Raw genomic sequence first — 23,047 nt, forward strand, 5'->3', positions numbered from 1 at the left:
AAGAAAGGCCAGTGGCATCTGGAGTTCTTACGTCATGCATGGGAAAGCTCATGGTGACCTCTGCTGATCCTTCTCTCCTGACTTCTGGTTTCAGTGGCTGTCTCCAAATGTCTCTGGGCATTTCTCTCTCATCTTGTCTGGGTCCTTCTTACTTTGCCCAGGGCATTTTCTTTCTAAACTCTCTGTCTCTCTCCATGAGCACCCTTAAAGGATTCCAGTAAGGGATTAAGACCCACCTTGAATGGGGTGGGTCACATCTCCATGGAAACAGCCTACGCAAAAGGTCCCGCCCACAATGGGTCTGCACCCACAAGAGTGGATTAAAAGAACATAGGTGTTTCTGGGGTACATGGCAGATTCAAACCAGCACAACCTCTTTCTAATAAAAAAGGCCAAATTATATACAGTATATAATAATCTACAAGTATTACATACAGTATACAAAGAGCTCTATCAGAGGCAAATTCACAGCCTCTGGGTATTTTAGGTAAGTCAGTTTATGTCTTCTTGGAGGTGCTAGTACTTTCCATTTCCTTAGTGTCCAAATATTGTCTTCATTTGCCAACAATAATGTACAATTATTTTTCCAATAAAACATTCAACAAATAGTATGTGTCTCATCTATTTGAAACATTAACTTTCTCTATTATATTATTCCCCTTATGGGGTTTTGTTTTCCACTCAAAACCATCTTTTCCTATATGAAAAGAACTACCAAAGAATGGTTACAATTAAAAAAAAAAAAAAAAAAGATGGTGTTCGCATTTTAATACTTAAAATAAAGAGATGAGCTTGAGATAATTAGGCCATAATATCAAAAAGTGATGTGCTCTGTCTTGTTTCTACACAGACAGCTCTTCTCTGCTTTTATTATTATTTGGAAGCATTTTCTTTGAGAGTAAGGCCATTCCCCACAGTGGAGAATTACATATGAAAGTTGAAATTGAGAATATAGATGCAAATTATACTTTAATTTGTCTGTGTTAACTTTTTTATTTATTTTCACTTTTTAAAATTTATATTTCTTTGTTTTTTTTTTTTTTTTTTTTTTTTTTTTGGCCTAAATGATAAGAGTAAACTGTGCCTTACACTTGTTAAAGATAAGCCATGCAATGTTTGTATTCTGTTATTAGAATGACCGTGTAAATCCTTTTTGGATAGCTCATTAATTACTTAGTTTTCAATTCTAATTCTAACCTGTGGCCAGATAACCATATTTTAATGAGTACTCAATCTTTTTGTCCCATCCCCAAATTATGAAGTCAATCACAAGAACTGTTTAAAATCCATTTCCTTTTACTTCTATTCACAAAGGAGGTACAAAGTAACAACCAGGAAGAGTGTTGACTTAAATATCAAGGGAGCATAGTTCTTGGATATGACTTTGCCAACAGCCACCGCACATAAGCTGGCAATTCTTTAATTTCTCACATTGACAAAATAAAGAGTTTGAATTAGATAAATTTCAGGATCATATAATAGACAGAAACAGTATGCCTTCCAGGATGGAATTTTATTACAATTAGGAACTACCCAAATAGCTACTTACTTATTATAGCATTCAAAACATAATTATATGGCAAATAGGGCACTAGGAGTCAAAGGAAATGTAACCAAATAATCCCCTTTGCCTTATGCAAAAGCTTTTCTAACCCTATAATATAATAATTCTTTGTAATAATCTTCAAGTAATTTCTGCCATGTAAGTTGTGGTTTAAATTAGGGGCTTGCTATCTCTATGTACACCTATATTTTATTTCCTTTTACCTAGTCCTTTTGCATAATTATTCTTTATCCCAAAAAATACAGACTGTTTACATATGGAAGGAAATGAGTGAATCTGGTCCTGTATAAGACCATAGGATGCTTAAAGACTGGGGACAGATTGGAGCACGCATTCCAAAAGGAATTCAAATTCATTGTTGTAAGGCTGCCAATTTTCAACCTCAAGTCTATGTGGCTCCAGGCATTTTAGACATGTTTAAACTCAATCTTATCACTTCATCAATCTCATTCAATCATATATTCATTCAACAGATGTGCCAAAAGCATGTTTTATGCTAGACTAAATAAGACTTGGTATCAGTTTTTCATGTGTCCTTCATGTTCTGGCATTTGAGGTCGTTGGAGTATGCTGTTTTAAAACTATATATAATATTGGATGTGATTTCTAAGCTAGAAGATACTCTACAACCAAGGTGCTAGAGATCAACATTCATTCTATGTATCCAAAATACCTATGTTTTTATTATAGCATCCATTGCAATTTATCTGTTTTCCTTTTACTTGCCTATTTCCCCCTCTGAACTATGACAACTTCGCCTGATACTAACACCAAGTCAGGGTAGTGCCAGCACATCTTGCATACTGAATAGATCTTGAATTTTAAATAAAAGGATTGAATGTGGTGAAAATTTTGCTAAGTTTGATCAACATCATTAAATTAGTATCATTTTTTAATCCACTATTCTAAATAGCTTTTTAGTGTGCAAGTAACCCAGGATATCACAGGAATAGTTTTGTTTCATTTAACTGAAAACTAATTCAAGTCTATACATTTAAAAAAAATTAAAGGTAGTTCTTGAAATTCATGAGTTAGATTTTTTTATCCTTCATCACCATCACTCTAACCTACTCCAAGATTTCATAAATTTATCTTCAAGAAACTGCTTCTGTTGTCAATAGCTCATTTTCTCCACCAAGATCCTCCTATTTCATCTTTGCTTTTTACTGAAAGATTTATAATCTATGTCAGGTGATGAACTTATAAATTTAATATTTCAGCCATCAGACCTATAAGTGATGGTAAAACTGCTTTGATGAAGAGATATCCAAAAACCATCACCACAATCCAATATAATTACTAGATCAATTTTAATAAATGCAATGATATAAATAAAAAATGTTCAATTTCTCTACAGGACAGCGGGGAATTCTGCTATTGCTATAGATCAGATAAAATCTGTGTCAATGAATACTCCTAAAATATGATGTTAGAAAATATTCTTAGCAGCTTATAAAACTGAAGGAGTTAATTTTGCTCAGATCTTCATCTTTGTTTTGTTTGTTTGTTTGGCTAAAATAGCAAGTCCTATAAACCAGTAGATCATCAGTTTGTGAATTGGATGTTTCATGCTTAATGCAAAGATAGGAAAACTAGACATACTCCACTAAGCAAGCAAACAGTCATTACTCCTTTATAATTACTGTGCAACTTTATTTTCATGCATTGTTCTAATTATATTTTAAATACTCCCCATTTACATGATAGACCATAATGTCTTCTAGCATATTATAATCTGTAACTTACCACAGCACCTCGCTTTCACAGAGGGCTCTTCATTTAGTCTCCATAGTCTTATTGTTAAAAGAAACTAAACAAAATTAATTGGCACCATAATCCTTCAATAAGGATTTTATAGGCAATGTAATATTTCTTTGCTACTGAAATCATCTCATTCAGAGGATTTTATTTTTAACATATAAAATGTATTCCTCCGTCATTTAGGAAGCCAGTCTTCATCAGGTCAGTACTTCTCAAATGTTATTGTGTATACAAACCACTGGGGACATTGTTAAATTGCAGATTTTGATTCAGTGGGTCTAGGGCAGGGCCCAAGATTCTGCATTTCTAACAAGCTCCCACATCCCCAGACCATATTTGAGTAGTATCACTGTCAAATATTATATATACCTATGTGCAAAATGCTGTTAACAGTACACACACACACACACACACACACACACAATTCACCCCAATCTCTGCTATAATCATTTTCTCCCCTCAAGCCTGGAAGTGAATTGCTACTGTCAAAGGACTTATTTAAAGTGGAAAAAACATTCAACCTATGAAAATCTGGAGACTAAGCATAAGTAATTTGACTTGAGGTGAGCTGGGGAAGAGTCAAAGAAAGCTGCCAAAAAACATAACATTAGAGCTGCATTCTGAAGGATGATTAGGAGTTTGCCAGATGAGGTTTTCTGCATGGAGTTCAGAAGGGAAATTCTGGGCAGAAAGGAAAGTATTTAGAGGTAAGAGGACTGCAAACTACTCTTGGATGGAAAGACACTGATGAAAGATAAGAGTGAAGGGCTAGATCCTTAATCTTCTAATCAAGGAGTTTGTTGTTTTATCTTGCAGGTATTTAGAGTTAACCTAAGAACTAGAAAATAATATAAATCTCAAATCACCTAATTTACTAATTACAGGCCTTGAATTCAAGGATTACATGTAGCTCCATCTTGTTTTATTTTTATTAATCAAACATTTGACAGTATTTTTTATTAATAATTGGCGTTTCATTAATAAGTTTAGTAAAACATTGTGGCTTGATCTGCTTTGCCATCGCAATCATCTTCAAATTAATAAAATATTAACCTCCCCAACCTAACAATTTATGAAGATCCTCAAATATCAGGGAGAGCTAAGATATGAGGCCTCCGAGATAAAGTTAAACACAATTCACAAAGACATCTCAGATGAAAGCTAAGAAAGTCTGACTCCATGACTTTCAAATTTTCCCTTAGTTTTAAAAATAATTCTTTGAAAGTTCTCTTTTCAATATTGAAAAACTTCAAGGCAGATTTAAAATCTGAAATCCCAAAGTCTATAAATATTTGATCCTTGACAAGTTAGAGTATTATTATTTGGAAATAGGTGTTTCAAGGATGCTTCTGCAATTCTCTTTTAAACGAGTGGGTAGAAGAAATCGTAAGATTAGTAATGGTTACAGAGCCTTCTCTTCTTCTGTCAGTGCTGGCCCCTTAATTCTATAGCTTCCAAGTTTCCACATAAAAAACTTTTAAATTTGTGTATGTGTATCCCAATTCCCTTGTCAAATAACTATATATGGTTGCATAAACATACACACACATACATATATACGTATATTTAATAAATATACATTTAATACATATATTTAAAAAAGAGAATTGGGATAACCCTCCCCTTATGCATATGTAATTGTTTTACAGAGAGCATATAAAGGGTGGAGATTATCTCTTTCAACAAAGAAAAATACAAAATATGAGATTTCCAGGCACTTGGCTCTAGGACAGTTATTATTTAACATGATAATACAGGATCTGGAGAAGGAAAACCCCCAAAAAACTTACTGCTGTGTGGATGGCACCATACTTTTCCTGGTAGTAAAATACTGCTTTGATGGATTTACACTGTCAATAGATCTGTGATTGAGTGACAAAAATAATAATAGTAATAACAATATTTTTTTTAAGAAAGAGGAATGGGTAACATTCGCTGTAGGCAACCACTGGTAAACACATGTAAGAGTATGCTGAGCTCTGTCGTGCTCAGGGGAGAATGGAAGCCAACGATGATAATGGCTTGGGGGACTAGGACAGCAGAGTCCAGATGGTTCAATGACAAGCGAAGAGTCAGCAAGAACCATTTTGGAAACACATATCCTCTCCAGGAGCAAATCTTCTTTTTTCTGTTCTTGGAGCATGTTGCAAGTCTGGCAGCCAAATCTCCATGGACTTACAGTGGAAGAATGCATTTGATGAAAATAAAGCCCAGTTGATTAAACAATGTGAACTGGCTGACACTAATGAGTAATTCAGTTTCCCAGCTGAGAACTGGGCAGTGGCTAATAGAGATGCTAAGCAGTAATGATAGTTGTAGCTAACATACATTTAGTATTTCTTTATGTGCCTTCCACACTTTTATGCCTTTTACATGCTCTAATTTATTTATTCCTCAAAACAACTCCAGAAAGTTGTTAACGTTAGTAACATCTTATACCTGAGGAAAATGAGTCACAGAAATGTTAAAAAAAAATTAAAAACATGTTGGGTATCTTGTAGCTAGTAAGTCAGGGAGCCAGACCTTAAACCCAGGTAGCATTAGAGCTGCTTCACCTAACTTAACCATTAAGTACACCCCAAGTATGTGTTAAAGCCTATAGGAATATGAACTACAAAAAGAGTAGCCATTATTATATTCTAGATTATTACCACCAGAGATTATTCCATGTACTTTAAAGAGGCAGTTTTAGGGGACCATAAATTGAATCCTGCTTCATACAGTGCAAGGTACACTCATAAAAGTCATTACTCAAAGAAGAATGAAAGAATTTAAATAATTTTAAAAGGGATTGCTGAAGGGAGGGGCAAGATGGCAGCATAGACAGGAGTGGAATTTAGTCAGTCCCCCTGGAACAACTAATAAACAACAAGGAACGACTAGTAAATAATTTGGAATAACTGCTGGGGGACAACTGTGACTATCCACACATCGTACACCAACCTGGATTGGGAGGAATGCCTGCGATCACAGCAGAGAATCTGTAAGTAAAAGCTGTGGAACTGTACCAGGAGGCCCCTCCCCCCACGGCAGGCTTTGTTGCAAAATCCTCCTGTGGTAGAAACTAGCAGCACTTCCACAGAAAGCAAATATAGCTCAGCTGAGCACTAACTGGAGTTTTAATTAATAAATGTGGACTGCTGAATACAAGCTACAAACCCCCAAAAAGCAGACAGAGGCTTTCAGTGATGACTAACCTTAAAGAACCAGAGGACTCATCTGTCCTGGGAGGGGGAGCCCAGAAGACCGGGAGTTACCTCTGGCTGATGAGTGAAATTGGGGGAGGGGGCTGTACTGGTTCCAAAAGGGGGCTTTCTATCCCTCTTTCCTTCTATCAATCTGAGAGGCTCAGAGGAGAGAGCCACAGCCATTTTCAGTTTCCAGTGCTCTGACCCAAACAGGGGTGGAGATAAGAGTCAGAGAGACTATTTAAATGCAGATGATAAATCCCTGGGGGTGTATCTTCCCTACGAGTAAGGAAGTGGGGCCCAGCTATCCCTTCAGAACCAGACCCCAGAGCCAGGGGTTGAGGTGGGGGTGGGGTGGAGAGCATAAACAGCCAAAACAGAAACTAAGGAGGCCACACCTCCCTACACCAGTTGGGAGTGACAGGCTGACAGGCACCACCTGCTGGGCAAGTTAGAAAAAGCACAATGACTGGAAACTTCATGGGGAAGTCTGTCATTTGTATAAGATACACCCTGAATGTAATCCATTCTGAGACCTGAACCCTTTCAGGTCTGGGAAAATCTGACTGGGGTAACCAAAGAAACCAGATGCATTGACAACAGAAAAGTACAATCTAACCTAGGAAAAACGAAGATATAGCCCAGTAAAAGGAGAAAACTTACATCTCAATCAAGATATAGTTGAGATATTGTTTCACTTTAATGAAACAATCTATTAAAGATTTTCAAAGAAATATGCTAAATCAAATCAAAAACCAAATAAACAAGTTCAGGAAAAATATAACAAAAGAGATGAAGGGAGAGGCGGGGCAAGATGGCAGACTGGTGAGCTGTATGTTTTAGTTACTCCTCCAGGAAAGTAGGTAAAAAGCCAGGAACTGCGTGGACTGGACACCACAGAGCAATCTGTCTTTGGGCATACTTCATACAACACTCATGAAAACGTGGAACTGCTGAGATCAGCGAAATCTGTAAGTTTTTGCGGCCAGGGGACCCGCGCCCCTCCCTGCCAGGCTCAGTCCCGGGGGAGGAGGGGCTGTCAGCTCCAGGAAGGAGAAGGGAGAATTGCAGTGGCTGCTCTCATCGGAAACTCATTCTACTGATTCAAACTCCAACCATAGATAGACTGAGGCCAGACACCAGAGACTCTGAGAGCAGCCAGCCCAGCAGAGAGGAGACGGGCATAGAAGGAAAACAACACGAGAAGCTCCAAAGTAAAAGCAGAGGATTTTTGGAGTTCTGGTGAACACAGAAAGGGGAAGGGCGGAGATCAGGCCTTGAGGCGCATATGCAAATCCCGAAGCAAGGCTGATCTCTCTGCCCAGGGCACCTTTCCTTAATGGCCCTGGTTGCTTTGTCTATTAGCATTTCAATAACCCATTAGATCTCTGAGGAGGGCCGTTTTTTTTTTTTTTTAAATCCTTTTTGCTTTTTCTAAAACAATTACTCTAAGAAGCTCAATACAGAAAGCTTCAAAGAATTGAAATTTGGGCACGTCAAGTCAAGAGCAGAAATAAGAGAGCTCTGAGACAAAAGGCAATAATCCAGTGGCTGAGAAAATTCACTAAACAACACAACTTCCCAAGAAAAGGGGGGTGTCCGCTCACAGCCACCATCCTGGTGGACAGGAAACACTCCTGCCCATCGCCAGCCCCATAGCCCAGAGCTGCCCCAGACAACCCAGTGTGACGGAAGTGCTTCAAATAACAGGCACACACCACAAAACTGGGCGTGGACATTAGCCTTCCCTGCAACCTCAGCTGAATGTCCCAGAGCTGGGAAGGGGGAGCAGTGTGAATTAACAGAGCCCCATTCAGCCGTCATTTGAGCAGACTGGGAGCCTCCCAACACAGCCCAGCAGCCCAGAACTGCCCTGGGGGGACGGCACTCACCTGTGACATAGCACAGTCATCCCTCAACAGAGGACCCGGGGTGCACAGCCTGGAAGAGGGGCCCACTTGCAAGTCTCAGGAGCCATACGCCAATACCAAAGACTTGTGGGTCAGTGGCAGAGACAAACTGTGGCAGGACTGAACTGAAGGATTAGACTATTGCAGTAGCTTTAAAACTCTAGGATCATCAGGGAGATTTGATTGTTAGGGCCACCCCCCCCTCCCCGACTGCCCAGAAACACACCCCACATACAGGGCAGGCAACACCAACTACACACGCAAGCTTGGGACACCAATTGGGCCCCACAAGACTCACTCCCCCACTCACCAAAAAGGCTAAGCAGGGGAGATCTGGCTTGTGGAGAACAGGTGGCTCGTGGACGCCACCTGCTGGTTAGTTAGAGAAAGTGTACTCCACGAAGCTGTAGATCTGATAAATTAGAGATAAGGACTTCAACTGGTCTACAAACCCTAAAAGAACCCTATCAAGGACAGCAAATGCCACGAGGCCAAAAACAACAGAAAATTATAAAGCATATGAAAAAACCAGACGATATGGATAACCCAAGCCCAAGCACCCAAATCAAAAGACCAGAAGAGACACACCTAGAGCAGCTACTCAAAGAACTAAAGATGAACAATGAGACCCTAGTACAGGATATGAAGGAAATCAAGAAGACCCTAGAAGAGCATAAAGAAGACATTGCAAGACTAAATAAAAAAATGGATGATCTTATGGAAATTAAAGAAACTGTTGACCAAATTAAAAAGATTCTGGACACTCATAGTACAAGACTAGAGGAAGTTGAACAACGAATCAGTGACCTGGAAGATGACAGAATGGAAAATGAAAGCATAAAAGAAAGAATGGGGAAAAAAATTGAAAAACTCGAAATGGACCTCAGGGATATGATAGATAATATGAAGCGTCCGAATATAAGACTCATTGGTGTCCCAGAAGGGGAAGAAAAGGGTAAAGGTCTAGGAAGAGTATTCAAAGAAATTGTTGGGGAAAACTTCCCAAATCTTCTAAACAACATAAATACACAAATCATAAATGCTCAGCGAACTCCAAATAGAATAAATCCAAAAAAACCCACTCCGAGACATATACTGATCACACTGTCAAACATAGAAGAGAAGGAGCAAGTTCTGAAAGCAGCAAGAGAAAAGCAATTCACCACATACAAAGGAAACAGCATAAGACTAAGTAGTGACTACTCAGCAGCCACCATGGAGGCGAGAAGGCAGTGGCACGATATATTTAAAATTCTGAGTGAGAGGAATTTCCAGCCAAGAATACTTTATCCAGCAAAGCTCTCCTTCAAATTTGAGGGAGAGCTTAAATTTTTCACAGACAAAGAAATGCTGAGAGAATTTGCTAACAAGAGACCTGCCCTACTGGAGATACTAAAGGGAGCCCTACAGACAGAGAAACAAAGACAGGACAGAGAGACTTGGAGAAAGGTTCAGTACTAAAGAGATTCGGTATGGGTACAATAAAGGATATTAATAGAGAGAGGGAAAAATATGGCAAACATAATCCAAAGGATAAGATGGCCGATTCAAGAAATGCCTTCACGGTTTTAACGTTGAATGTAAATGGATTAAACTCCCCAATTAAAAGATATAGATTCGCAGAATGGATCAAAAAAAATGAACCATCAATATGTTGCATACAAGAGACTCATCTTAGACACAGGGACACAAAGAAATTGAAAGTGAAAGGATGGAAAAAAATATTTCATGCAAGCTACAGCCAAAAGAAAGCAGGTGTAGCAATATTAATCTCAGATAAAATAGACTTCAAATGCAGGGATGTTTTGAGAGACAAAGAAGGCCACTACATACTAATAAAAGGGGCAATTCAGCAAGAAGAAATAACAATCGTAAATGTCTATGCACCCAATCCAGGTGCCACAAAATACATGAGAGAAACATTGGCAAAACTAAAGGAAGCAATTGATGTTTCCACAATAATTGTGGGAGACTTCAACACATCACTCTCTCCTATAGATAGATCAACCAGACAGAAGACCAATAAGGAAATTGAAAACCTAAACAATCTGATAAATGAATTAGATTTAACAGACATATACAGGACATTACATCCCAAATCAACAGGATACACATACTTTTCTAGTGCTCACGGAACTTTCTCCAGAATAGATCATATGCTGGGACATAAAACAAGCCTCAATAAATTTAAAAAGATTGAAATCATTCAAAGCACATTCTCTGACCACAATGGAATACAATTAGAAGTCAATAACCATCAGAGACTTAGAAAATTCACAAATACCTGGAGGTTAAACAACACACTCCTAAACAATCAGTGGGTTAAAGAAGAAATAGCAAGAGAAATTGCTAAATATATAGAGACGAATGAAAATGAGAACACAACATACCAAAACCTATGGGATGCAGCAAAAGCAGTGCTAAGGGGGAAATTTATAGCACTAAACGCATATATTAAAAAGGAAGAAAGAGCCAAAATCAAAGAACTAATGGATCAACTGAAGAAGCTAGAAAATGAACAGCAAACCAATCCTAAACCAAGTAGAAGAAAAGAAATAACAAGGATTAAAGCAGAAATAAATGACATAGAGAACAAAAAAACAATAGAAAGGATAAATATCACCAAAAGTTGGTTCTTTGAGAAGATCAACAAGATTGACAAGCCCCTAGCTAGACTGACAAAATCAAAAAGAGAGAAGACCCATATAAACAAAATAATGAATGAAAAAGGTGACATAACTGCAGATCCTGAAGAAATTAAAAAAATTTTAAGAGGATATTATGAACAACTGTATGGCAACAAACTGGATAATGTAGAAGAAATGGACAATTTCCTGGAAACATATGAACAACCTAGACTGACCAGAGAAGAAATAGAAGACCTCAACCAACCCATCACAAGCAAAGAGATCCAATCAGTCATCAAAAATCTTCCCACAAATAAATGCCCAGGGCCAGATGGCTTCACAGGGGAATTCTACCAAACTTTCCACAAAGAACTGACACCAATCTTACTCAAACTCTTTCAAAACATTGAAAAAAATGGAACACTACCTAACTCATTTTATGAAGCTAACATCAATCTAATACCAAAACCAGGCAAAGATGCTACAAAAAAGGAAAACTACCGGCCAATCTCCCTAATGAATATAGATGCAAAAATCCTCAACAAAATACTTGCAAATCGAATCCAAAGACACATTAAAAAAATCATACACCATGACCAAGTGGGGTTCATTCCAGGCATGCAAGGATGGTTCAACATCAGAAAAACAATCAATGTATTACAACACATTAAAAACTCGAAAGGGAAAAATCAATTGATCATCTCAATAGATGCTGAAAAAGCATTTGACAAAATCCAACATCCCTTTTTGATAAAAACACTTCAAAAGGTAGGAATTGAAGGAAACTTCCTCAACATGATAAAGAGCATATATGAAAAACCCACAGCCAGCATAGTACTCAATGGTGAGAGACTGAAAGCCTTCCCTCTAAGATCAGGAACAAGACAAGGATGCCCGCTGTCACCACTGTTATTCAACATTGTGCTGGAAGTGCTAGCCAGGGCAATCCGGCAAGACAAAGAAATAAAAGGCATCCAAATTGGAAAAGAAGAAGTAAAACTGTCATTGTTTGCAGATGATATGATCTTATATCTAGAAAACCCTGAGAAATCAACGATACACCTACTAGAGCTAATAAACAAATTTAGCAAAGTAGCGGGATACAAGATTAATGCACATAAGTCAGTAATGTTTCTATATGCTAGAAATGAACAAACTGAAGAGACACTCAAGAAAAAGATACCATTTTCAATAGCAACTAAAAAAATCAAGTACCTAGGAATCAACTTAACCAAAGATGTAAAAGACCTATACAAAGAAAACTACATAACTCTACTAAAAGAAATAGAAGGGGACCTTAAAAGATGGAAAAATATTCCATGTTCATGGATAGGAAGGCTAAATGTCATTAAGATGTCAATTCTACCCAAACTCATCTACAGATTCAATGCAATCCCAATCAAAATTCCAACAACCTACTTTGCAGACTTGGAAAAGCTAGTTATCAAATTTATTTGGAAAGGGAAGATGCCTCGAATTGCTAAAGACACTCTAAAAAAGAAAAACGAAGTGGGAGGACTTACACTCCCTGACTTTGAAGCTTATTATAAAGCCACAGTTGCCAAGACAGCATGGTACTGGCACAAAGACAGACATATAGATCAATGGAATCGAATTGAGAATTCAGAGATAGACCCTCAGATCTATGGCCGACTGATCTTTGATAAGGCCCCCAAAGTCACCGAACTGAGCCATAATGGTCTTTTCAACAAATGGGGCTGGGAGAGTTGGATATCCATATCCAAAAGAATGAAAGAGGACCCCTACCTCACCCCCTACACAAAAATTAACTCAAAATGGACCAAAGATCTCAATATAAAAGAAAGTACCATAAAACTCCTAGAAGATAATGTAGGAAAACATCTTCAAGACCTTGTATTAGGAGGCCACTTCCTAGACTTTACACCCAAAGCACAAGCAACAAAAGAGAAAATAGATAAATGGGAACTCCTCAAGCTTAGAAGTTTCTGCACCTCAAAGGAATTTCTCAAAAAGGTAAAGAGGCAGCCAACTCAATGGGAAAAAATTTTTGGAAACCATGTATCTGACAAAAGACTGATATCTTGCATATACAAAGAAATCCTACAACTCAATGACAATAGTACAGACAGCCCAATTATAAAATGGGCAAAAGATATGAAAAGACAGTTCTCTGAAGAGGAAATACAAATGACCAAGAAACACATGAAAAAATGTTCAGCTTCACTAGCTATTAGAGAGATGCAAATTAAGACCACAATGAGATACCATCTAACACCGGTTAGAATGGCTGCCATTAAACAAACAGGAAACTACAAATGCTGGAGGGGATGTGGAGAAATTGGAACTCTTATTCATTGTTGGTGGGACTGTATAATGGTTCAGCCACTCTGGAAGTCAGTCTGGCAGTTCCTTAGAAAACTAGATATAGAGCTACCATTCGATCCAGCGATTGCACTCCTCGGTATATACCCGGAAGATCGGAAAGCAGTGACACGAACAGATATCTGCACGCCAATGTTCATAGCAGCATTATTCACAATTGCCAAGAGATGGAAACAACCCAAATGTCCTTCAACAGATGAGTGGATAGATAAAATGTGGTATATACACACGATGGAATACTACGCGGCAGTAAGAAGGAACGATCTGGTGAAACATATGACAACATGGATGAACCTTGAAGACATAATGCTGAGCGAAATAAGCCAGGCACAAAAAGAGAAATATTATATGCTACCACTAATGTGAACTTTGAAAAATGTAAAACAAATGGTTTATAATGTAGAATGTAGGGGAACTAGCAGTAGAGAGCAATTAAGGAAGGGGGAACAATAATCCAGGAAGAACAGATAAGCTATTTAACGTTCTGGGGATGCCCAGAAATGACTATGGTCTGTTAATTTCTGATGGTTGTAGTAGGAACAAGTTCACTGAAATGTTGCTATATTATGTAACTTTCTTGGGGTAAAGTAGGAACATGTTGGAAGTTAAGCAGTTATCTTAGGTTAGTTGTCTTTTTCTTACTCCCTTGCTATGGTCTCTTTGAAATGCTCTTTTATTGTATGTTTGTTTTCTTTTTAACTTTTTTTTTCATACAGGTGATTTGAAAAAAGAAGGGAAAGTTAAAAAAAAAAAAAAAAAAAAAAAAAAAAGGAAAAAAGATGTAGTGCCCCCTTGAGGAGCTTGTGGAGAATGCAGGGGTATTCGCCTACCCCACCTCCATGGTTGCTAACATGACCACAGACATAGGGGACTGGTGGTTTGATGGGTTGAGCCCTCTACCATAAGTTTTACCCTTGGGAAGACGGTTGCTGCAAAGGAGAGGCTAGGCCTCCCTGTATTTGTGCCTAAGAGTCTCCTCCTGAATGCCTCTTTGTTGCTCAGATGTGGCCCTCTCTCTCTGGCTAAGCCAACTTGAAAGGTGAAATCACTGCCCTCCCCCCTACGTGGGATCAGACACCCAGGGAAGTGAATCTCCCTGGCAACGTGGAATATGACTCCCAGGGAGGAATGTAGACCTGGCACCGTGGGACGGAGAACATCTTCTTGACCAAAAGGGGGATGTGAAAGGAAATGAAATAAGCTTCAGTGGCAGAGAGATTCCAAAAGGAGCCGAGAGGTCACTCTGGTGGGCACTCTTATGCACACTTTAGACAACCCTTTTTAGGTTCTAAAGAATTGGGGTAGCTGGTGGTGGATACCTGAAACTATCAAACTACAACCCAGAACCCATGAATCTCGAAGACAGTTGTATAAAAATGTAGCTTATGAGGGGTGACAATGGGATTGGGAAAGCCATAAGGACCAAACACCACTTTGTCTAGTTTATGGATGGATGTGTAGAAAAGTAGGGGAGGGAAACAGACAGACAAAGGTACCCAGTGTTCTTTTTTACTTCAATTGCTCTTTTTCACTCTAATTATTATTCTTGTTATTTTTGTGTGTGTGCTAATGAAGGTGTCAGGGATTGATTTAGGTGATGAATGTACAACTATGTAATGGTACTGTAAACAATCGAAAGTACAAAAAAAAAAAAAAAAAAAAAAAAAAAGAGATGAAGGCTATAAAGAAAACACTGGGTGAACATAAGGTAGAAATTGAAAGTTTGAAAAAACAACTGGCAGAATCTATGGAAATGAAAGGTACAAAACAAGAGAGGAAAAACATGCTAGAGACATACAACAGCAGATCTCAAGAGGCAGAAGAAAACACTCAGGAACTGGAGAACAAGACACCTGAAATCCTACACACAAAAGAACAGATAGGGAAAAGAATGGAAAAATATGAGCAATGTCTCAGGGAGTTGAGTGACAACATGAAACGCATGAATGTACATGTCATGGGTATCCCAGAAGGCGAAGAGAAGGGAAAAGGGGCAGAAGCAATAAAAGGGAAAATAATCGATAAAAATTTCCCATCTCTTATGAAAGACATGAAATTACAGGTGCAAGAAGTGCAGTGTACCCCAAACAGAATAGATCTGAATAGACCTATGCCAAGACACTTAATAATCAGATTATCAAACATCAAAGACAGAGAGAATCCTGAAAGCAGCAGGAGAAAACGATCCATCACATACAAAGGAAGCTTGATAAGACTATGTGTAGATTTCTCAGCAGAAACCACAGAGGCAAGAAGGGAGTGGTGTGATATATTTAATATACTGAAAGAGAAAAACTGCCAACCAAGAATCCTATATCCAGCAAAACTGTCCTTCAAATATGAGGGAGAGTTCAAAATATTCTCTGACAAACAGACAATGAGAGAGTTTGTGAACAAGATATCTGCTCTACAGGAAATACTAAAGGGAGCACTGCAGACAGATAGGAAAAAACAGGAGTAAGAGGTTTGGAATACAATTTTGGGTGATGGTAGCACAGTAGTGTAAGTACACTGAACAAAGATGACTGTGAGTATGGTTGAAAGAGGATGGTTAGGAGCATGTTGGACACCAGAAAGAAAGAGGAAAGATAAAGACTGGGACTGTATAACTCAGTGAAACCTAGAGTGCACAACAATTGTGATAAAATATGCAAATATTTTTTTACATGAGGGAAAACAAATGAATGTCAACCTTGCAAGGTGTTAAAAATAGGGTGGTATTGGGGAAAAAAAATACAATCAATGCAAACTTTGTATTATGCTTCCTTTAATGTAACAAAGGCAAAATACCAAAGCTAAATGCCCGTAAGAGGGAGACATAAGGGAGGGGTATGGGACTCTTGGCATTGGTGATGTTGTCTGACTCTTTTATTCTACTTTAGTAGAATAATTCTGTCTTTCCTTTTGTTGCTTTTTAGCTGTCTTTTTTTTTTTTTCCTTTTTCTTTTGTTTCTCTACCTTCTTTGACTCTTCCTCCTTCTTTTTTGGAAGAAATTGAGATGTCCTTATATAGATAGTGGTGATGGTGGGGAATACATAAATATGTAACTATACAGGGAACCATCAATTGTTTACTTAGTATGGAAAGTATGGTGTGTGAACAAAACCATTTAAAAAAAAAAACGGGTTGATGAAGAAACCTTGAGAGCACTATGTTGAATGAAATAAGTCAGACACATAAGGACAAACATTGCATGTCTCATTGATATGAACTAATTATAATATGTAAACACATAGACATGAAATATAAGTTAACAGGACATAGAATGAGGCTAAAGAATGGGGAGCGGTTGCTTATTATGATCAGAATATTCAACTAGGTTGAATCTAAGTGTTTGGAAGTAGACAGAGGTGACAGTAGCATGTTATTGTAAGAATAACTAACAGTGCTGAATGGTGTGTGAAGGTGGTGGAAAGGGGAAGCTCAGAGTCACGTATGTCACCAGAAGGAAAGTTGGAGGTTAAAAGATGGGAATGTATAAAACAGTGAACCATCTGGTGGACAGTGTCTGTGATTAACTGTACAAATATTAGAAATCTCTTTCATGAGCTAGAACAAATGTCTGACACTATAACTAGAAGCTAATAATAGAGGCATGTATAGGAAAAAATATACCTATTGCATACTATGTACTACAATTAACAATATTTTAACATTCTTTCAGCAACAGTAACATATGTACTATACCAATACTATGAGTCAGTAATGGAGGGGGGATGGTTAGGGGTAGGGGAGGAATTGAGTTTTCTTTTTTGTCTTTATTTCTGTTCTGGAGTAATGAAAATGTTCAAAAAATTGGAAAAAAAATAATTGTGGTAATGCATGCACAGCTGTGTGATGGTACCATGGGCAACTGATTGTACACTTTGGATCTCTGGATAATTGTATGGTATGTGAACATTCTCAATAAAATTAAATTTTAAAAAAAGGGATTGCCATTTACAATTTGGAGGAGAAACCCAGGACTTTCTTTCACCTGTTCATTGTTGTTGCAGCCAAAGGCAGAATAAAGTTCTGAGAATTATAAGCAAAGATTTTGGAAACAAAGTAAGCAAGTCAGTCTTTTTTTATATACAAATATGATACATGCTTAATAATAGAAGCCTTATGCTATTAAGGGAAAACCTGGGTGAGGACAAAAGACAGAAGGGAATGACACGTGGTCCTCATCTGTGAATTGGATATCAAAGAGGACAACCAAATGCTTTTCCATAATGTATCCTCCACTGATGACCATCTGACTTGGACCATGAGACATAAAAACATAGATCTGAACATGAATGAAAGTCCTTATGTAAATGCCAATTCTAGTTTATCCGGGCACACTCGACAGAGGTATGCCAAGGCATTTTCTTCTTCCAGCATGATACTTAGCAGATAAAGCATGACTTCTAATTGAGGATTGGAGACATTGCACTTAGTTTAAATTCCTGGGTCAAAACTCTCAACCATTCTAAATCTTATTTCCCACATTTGTAAAAAGAAGGTAAAAAGAGTAATTACCTCATAGAATTGTGAGGAGAAAACGTAATGATTGATGTAAAATGGAAATGCTTGGTAAGCTAGCTGATTGTTAGCACTGAGTGTTAGAAAAAAAGGACTTTCATTAGATAATGTTCCTTGATTAAAAAAACAAACAAACAAACTATATTTGAGTAGAAAGAAGCTTCTGACTTTTGAGGGTGATGGATTTGTTTACTGTGTTCCATAAACTTGATTGTGATGATGTTTTCATGTGTGTGTATATCTATCTATCTATCATCTATGTATATCAAAATTATTATCAATTTGTATACCTTGAATACGTGCAGTTTACTGTATATGAGTTATACCTCACTAAAGCTATTGAAACACAAAACAAAGCAAAAGCTTGTATGTACATGCCTGTGAACTTAGTAGCTGGAAAAATCATTTATCTAACAAAATTACACAAGGCTGACAACCCTCCTTCGTTGCAGGAATGCAAGGTATTTCTTGATTTGTCTGCCTTTTTGTGGGAAATTTGTACTACTATTGGTGATAAACTCACATGGTAGCATGGCCATCTCATTTTAATGAGTAGACGTACCTTGAATCTCTAAAATTGCAGAGAGAAAATATACTCTGTAGTAAGGAATGATTGTGTGTGTATGTGTGTGTGTGTGTGTGTGTGTGTGTTTTAATAGCTTAGAAATGTTTCTTATGCATAGAGAATTGGGTCCAGGAATTACATTTAGCCTTTAGGTTTTTCATCTGGAGTAAGAATTTAGGCTACTTATAATGTGATGACACCAACTATTTACAGACCTTCAACAGTACAGGATTTTCCTTGTATGTTTTTTGTGGCTTCACCAAAGTCACCAAATTCAGAGGCTCATAACAGTTGAAAATCACTTGTACTTGGGGAGGCAATGATATTTATTGAATGCCCTCTATGTAGATTCCTACATGTTGTCTAAAGACAATCTGGCTGAGAGTGGTGAATGGGGAGGAATGGGTGTTGGGGAACGATATTAGCTGTCTATTATAAAGATAATAATGCCACATAAATTACAAAATCTTAATGGCATAAAACAATAAAGTTTTATTTAATGCATATGTTTGCATGGTGGCCTTGGTAATCTCACCTGGGCTCATACATTTTCTGTGGTCAACTGTAGGATAGCTAAGCATCCCTGCTAGTCCTGGATGAGCTCACTCACATGACTGGGTGGTGGCTGACTGTTGGATGTCTAGTATGGCCTTGGCTGGGATGACAGAGATAACTCTCCTCCATTCACGTCTCATCCCCCAGAGGGCTAGCCTGGGCATATTGACATGGTCATGGAGAAGAACAAAAGAAGGAAGACTCAATACCTAAATCTTTTTCAAGATTCTTCTTGTACCACCTTTGCTAACAGCTCATTGGCCAAAACAAGTCTCATGGGGTCAGGCCAGGAGTCAGAGTAAAGAGCTGGACAAAATTTCATAATGAAGGATACTAGGGAGGGGAGAGAATTTAGGACCATTAACACAATTAATCTACAGCAGAATACATTTTCTTGGGGAGCGGGGTGGGGGGGTGTCATTTTAGTTATTGGACTGTAAAATTGCAAATTAATATTTGGTTTATTCAAGCAAATGAACTAACAGCAACAAAACCCCTCCCAGCCATCTTAATTTATTGATCAAGTTTGATATACCAATATGAGTTTCTTTCTATTCGTTTTTTAAAACATATATTTGTGGCAATAACAAATTTCCAAACAAGGAGGGATATGGAGAGGGATGTCAATTATCAAAGAATAAATGTTTGCTTTACTGTGCTTTAAAAGATAGTCATTTTGCAATGTCATTGTTGGAAAAGGACTTCTGATATAGTTTATCTTTGGTCACTTTCTCTTGGGAAATAAGTTCATATAAGTTATCAGGGCCCACCATGTAAATGATTCACAAATTAGAGCCATATCTTTTGACTATATAATCATGTGGGTTTACTTAACATTCTAATTAATAATTGCCCTCTCTGATATTATCACTAGATCTTACTTCCAACCTTTTTGAAATTGCAGAGGATTAATGAGAAAACGCAGCTACTTTGGTTGCACTAAGCAAAATAGTTCTCCTTTTAGAAAGAAACTCTGAAGGATTCCTTTCCAAAATAGAATCCTACTGTTTAGGTAGTCAAAACACTTGTTTATCCACACATGAATATCAGTTATGAATATGTTTCTAACATAACTGTAAGGGGGATGATGCTTGCCTCTTTATTCTACTTCTGAGGAAAATTCACATTGTGCTTCGATTGATTATTTTTTCAACAATATTTGTTACATTCTTTCATGGTGTGCCAGTGCTTTTTTGAAGCCCAGTTACAACATTGGCCAAAAAAGTTGAGACTAAAAAGGGACCAAACATCTCTCCAGAAGCAAGCTGTTACTTCAAAAGATGTGCATTACAAAGCTCTACTATGACTCAAGTAATCACTTACATTTGAGGGGGTTTGCTAATATAGAATTGGTTTCTTATCTTCACAGCCCCTAGTGAGCCTTTACTGTGCAAATTTGCTGATGGAGGACAAAAGAAGAGACAGAATCAAAGCAAATATACCCAGAACGGGAGGCCTTGGCCCAGGGAAGGAGAGGTGAGTCCTGACAATTAAGTTTTGCTCAGAAATTTGGCAGCAGACATCCCTTGGACGGGCAGCAAGTCTGTTTGGAGGCCATGATGAAATCAGGCCCCATGGAAAACCAAACGGCTTAAATAGGGTAAATGAGCATACCTATATTAATGCGTTGAGGATAAAATTACTTGAGGAGGATTATTAGGACTTCAAAATTGACCTCATCCCTGCACTGTAGTGTGTCTTCGGTTTTTAACCAAACTTGAACCCGAAAGATTTAGTCATAAAGAACTGATATGTAATTGTGTGACAGTTGTAACATGAGGGTGTAATTACTTAAGAAAATATTTTCAGTGAAATCAGCAGTGAGATTTGAATGTTTGTGTTTTGAAAAGTGCTGACTAAAATTGACATTTATTTCATTCTACCACCAAGTTGATCTGTTTGCACATCTCTGTGTATTTATGCATATGCCCATGCATTCAGAATCTTGTTGATATGTGTTTTATTTATATATATATATATATGCGTATATCAATATAAACTATGATATTTTCTGTTGGTCAAGAAGAAGAAAGAGAAATTGATACACATAAGGTTTTACTTTTCACATCAAGGAGAAGGAAAACTGTTTAACAGTTTTTTACCCATTTATCCTCCTAACACAGAACATAGAAAGACAATGTTGTGGATCCACTGTTACTTGGGAATGGATTCCTTCTGGTTACTTTTTATTGTAAGACTACAAGGAAAAAGTGCATTTTATTCTATGAAGTTTTTTTATTCTTTGCGATATAGAATGAAATTGTTTAAATAAATGCCATTTTGTACCAAGTGCATAATTTCAACAGAAGAACTCTATTTAGTATTTCTATTCAAAGTACCTACTTCATCCATTTATCATTTAAGAGGTATCCTACTTTATGTGACATTTTATGCTTTCAAAACTGAAAGAGCAGTTATAAGAAAAGAAAGGAGGCTAGAATTTTTCTCAGCAAAACCATTAGCCATTTCTCACTTTCTAAGAATTCTATCCCTTTGGACTGTTTACAGGCAGGTCTCAGAACCCTTTCAAAGTACATAGCTATATTCAAGGACTCTATAATATCATTACCTTAAAATGTGAAAAAGAGGATCAACATTGAGCATCTAAAGCTATAAAAAAAAAAAGGCAAGAGTTTTAATATTCTCATCTGTAGGGAGTCAGTTTATATTGTGTTTAGAAAAAGGGTTAAGGGGGTGGTCCATGTGTTTTCAACATCAGTGAGACCTGTTGCCAGGCAGCGCTTATTATTACCACATCCATCTCACACCGAACATCCATGTTCTAGAAAGACTCATTGACCTTTTAAATTTTGGTTGGGTCCAAAACTTGCTGATTAGAGATCTCCAGATCACAGACCATAATCAAGACTCAATTATGCAACTTAGCACAAAGGACTGAAACTTCAGTTCCTGTCTCCTTGAGAACCTGAAATATTGTGTCCATACCATAGATGCCAATTCCAGCAAGACACCTCACCTGAGCAAATATTTCTGGGAAGAAATCAAATCAATAAACATAAAAGAAACGTAGAGCTAGAGCTTTCATCCTGCCACTGTATACAGAATCCAGGGCATGATTACCATTGTGTGTACCATGGCATGGAAACATTATGGAGTCAGATTTAGGATGCAGAGTACCTTATCATTTAAATGTAAGTTTTAAAGGAATATTTAAAATCTTTGCTTTCCAAAGTTGCTTTTTAAGAGCTATGAACTATCCTTTTCAAATGTGAAAATCAAGAGAACATAATAAATGTCTCTGTGACCAATCAAAACATATTCCAATTGTGTAAACATATTCAGAGAAAAAAAATCAGAAATTGAAATGGCATGCACCATAAAAACATTATCGTGTATCTTGGTTTGGGAGTGAAATTTTTTAATTTGTATACCTTGATTTTGGTCTTAGAAAGAGATACAGCAAGAATCTTAGGTAAATGCACATGCCCACTATTATATATGACTTGCTTCTATTTCGCCTTACATTGTATTTAGAGTAATTTAAAGTATATTAGCATCATTGATAAAGCATGGCAGAATACAAATTAATCGTATATAGGAAATATTTAATTCATTTTTATGTACCAGTAAATTCTAATTACTGTATTTCATTGATGGCAAGACATGTTTTTTTGTCAGTTGTAGTTTTTTCCCTCACATTTTGACACTTCTGAAATTGTTCTCCACTTATAATCAATGGCATCTTTTGAGACAATTTGCATTTGCTCCTGCTGGTCACCTGGGGAGACTCCCCAGCTGTGGTCGCTTGACATTCTCTGTCAGAGGCCTTTGGTCACACTGAATTGGGATACACCAGAGTGAGGACTATGGATCAGATTTTCAGGGGAGACTTTTTTGTTCCCCTGTGAAATGCTTAAAATACAAAACCAATATATTGCAAGTATTTTAGAAGTTCCAGAAACATGACAATTACAGGCTACTTATACTTTTAAAATAAGAATAATTTATTAATTTAAACTTTTTTCTTCTGTATGGCATTTCAGTA

General features: G+C 37.4%; 1 protein-coding gene across 14 annotated transcripts in view; it reads left to right on the top strand.

Moving 5' to 3' along the window:
* The window catches only part of RBMS3 (RNA binding motif single stranded interacting protein 3), a 734,276-nt gene that overhangs the window by 566,550 nt on the left and 144,679 nt on the right, over nt 1-23,047 (top strand). For all 14 annotated transcript variants that reach the window (XM_037846292.1, XM_037846311.1, XM_037846320.1 and 11 more), the window contains exon 7: nt 20,411-20,517. In XM_037846292.1, coding sequence (XP_037702220.1) covers nt 20,411-20,517 — 107 coding nt within the window. The remainder of the gene's footprint in view (nt 1-20,410; nt 20,518-23,047) is intronic.

The sequence above is a fragment of the Choloepus didactylus genome, chromosome 1 (genome assembly GCF_015220235.1).
Source record: "Choloepus didactylus isolate mChoDid1 chromosome 1, mChoDid1.pri, whole genome shotgun sequence".
NCBI lineage: Eukaryota > Metazoa > Chordata > Mammalia > Pilosa > Megalonychidae > Choloepus > Choloepus didactylus.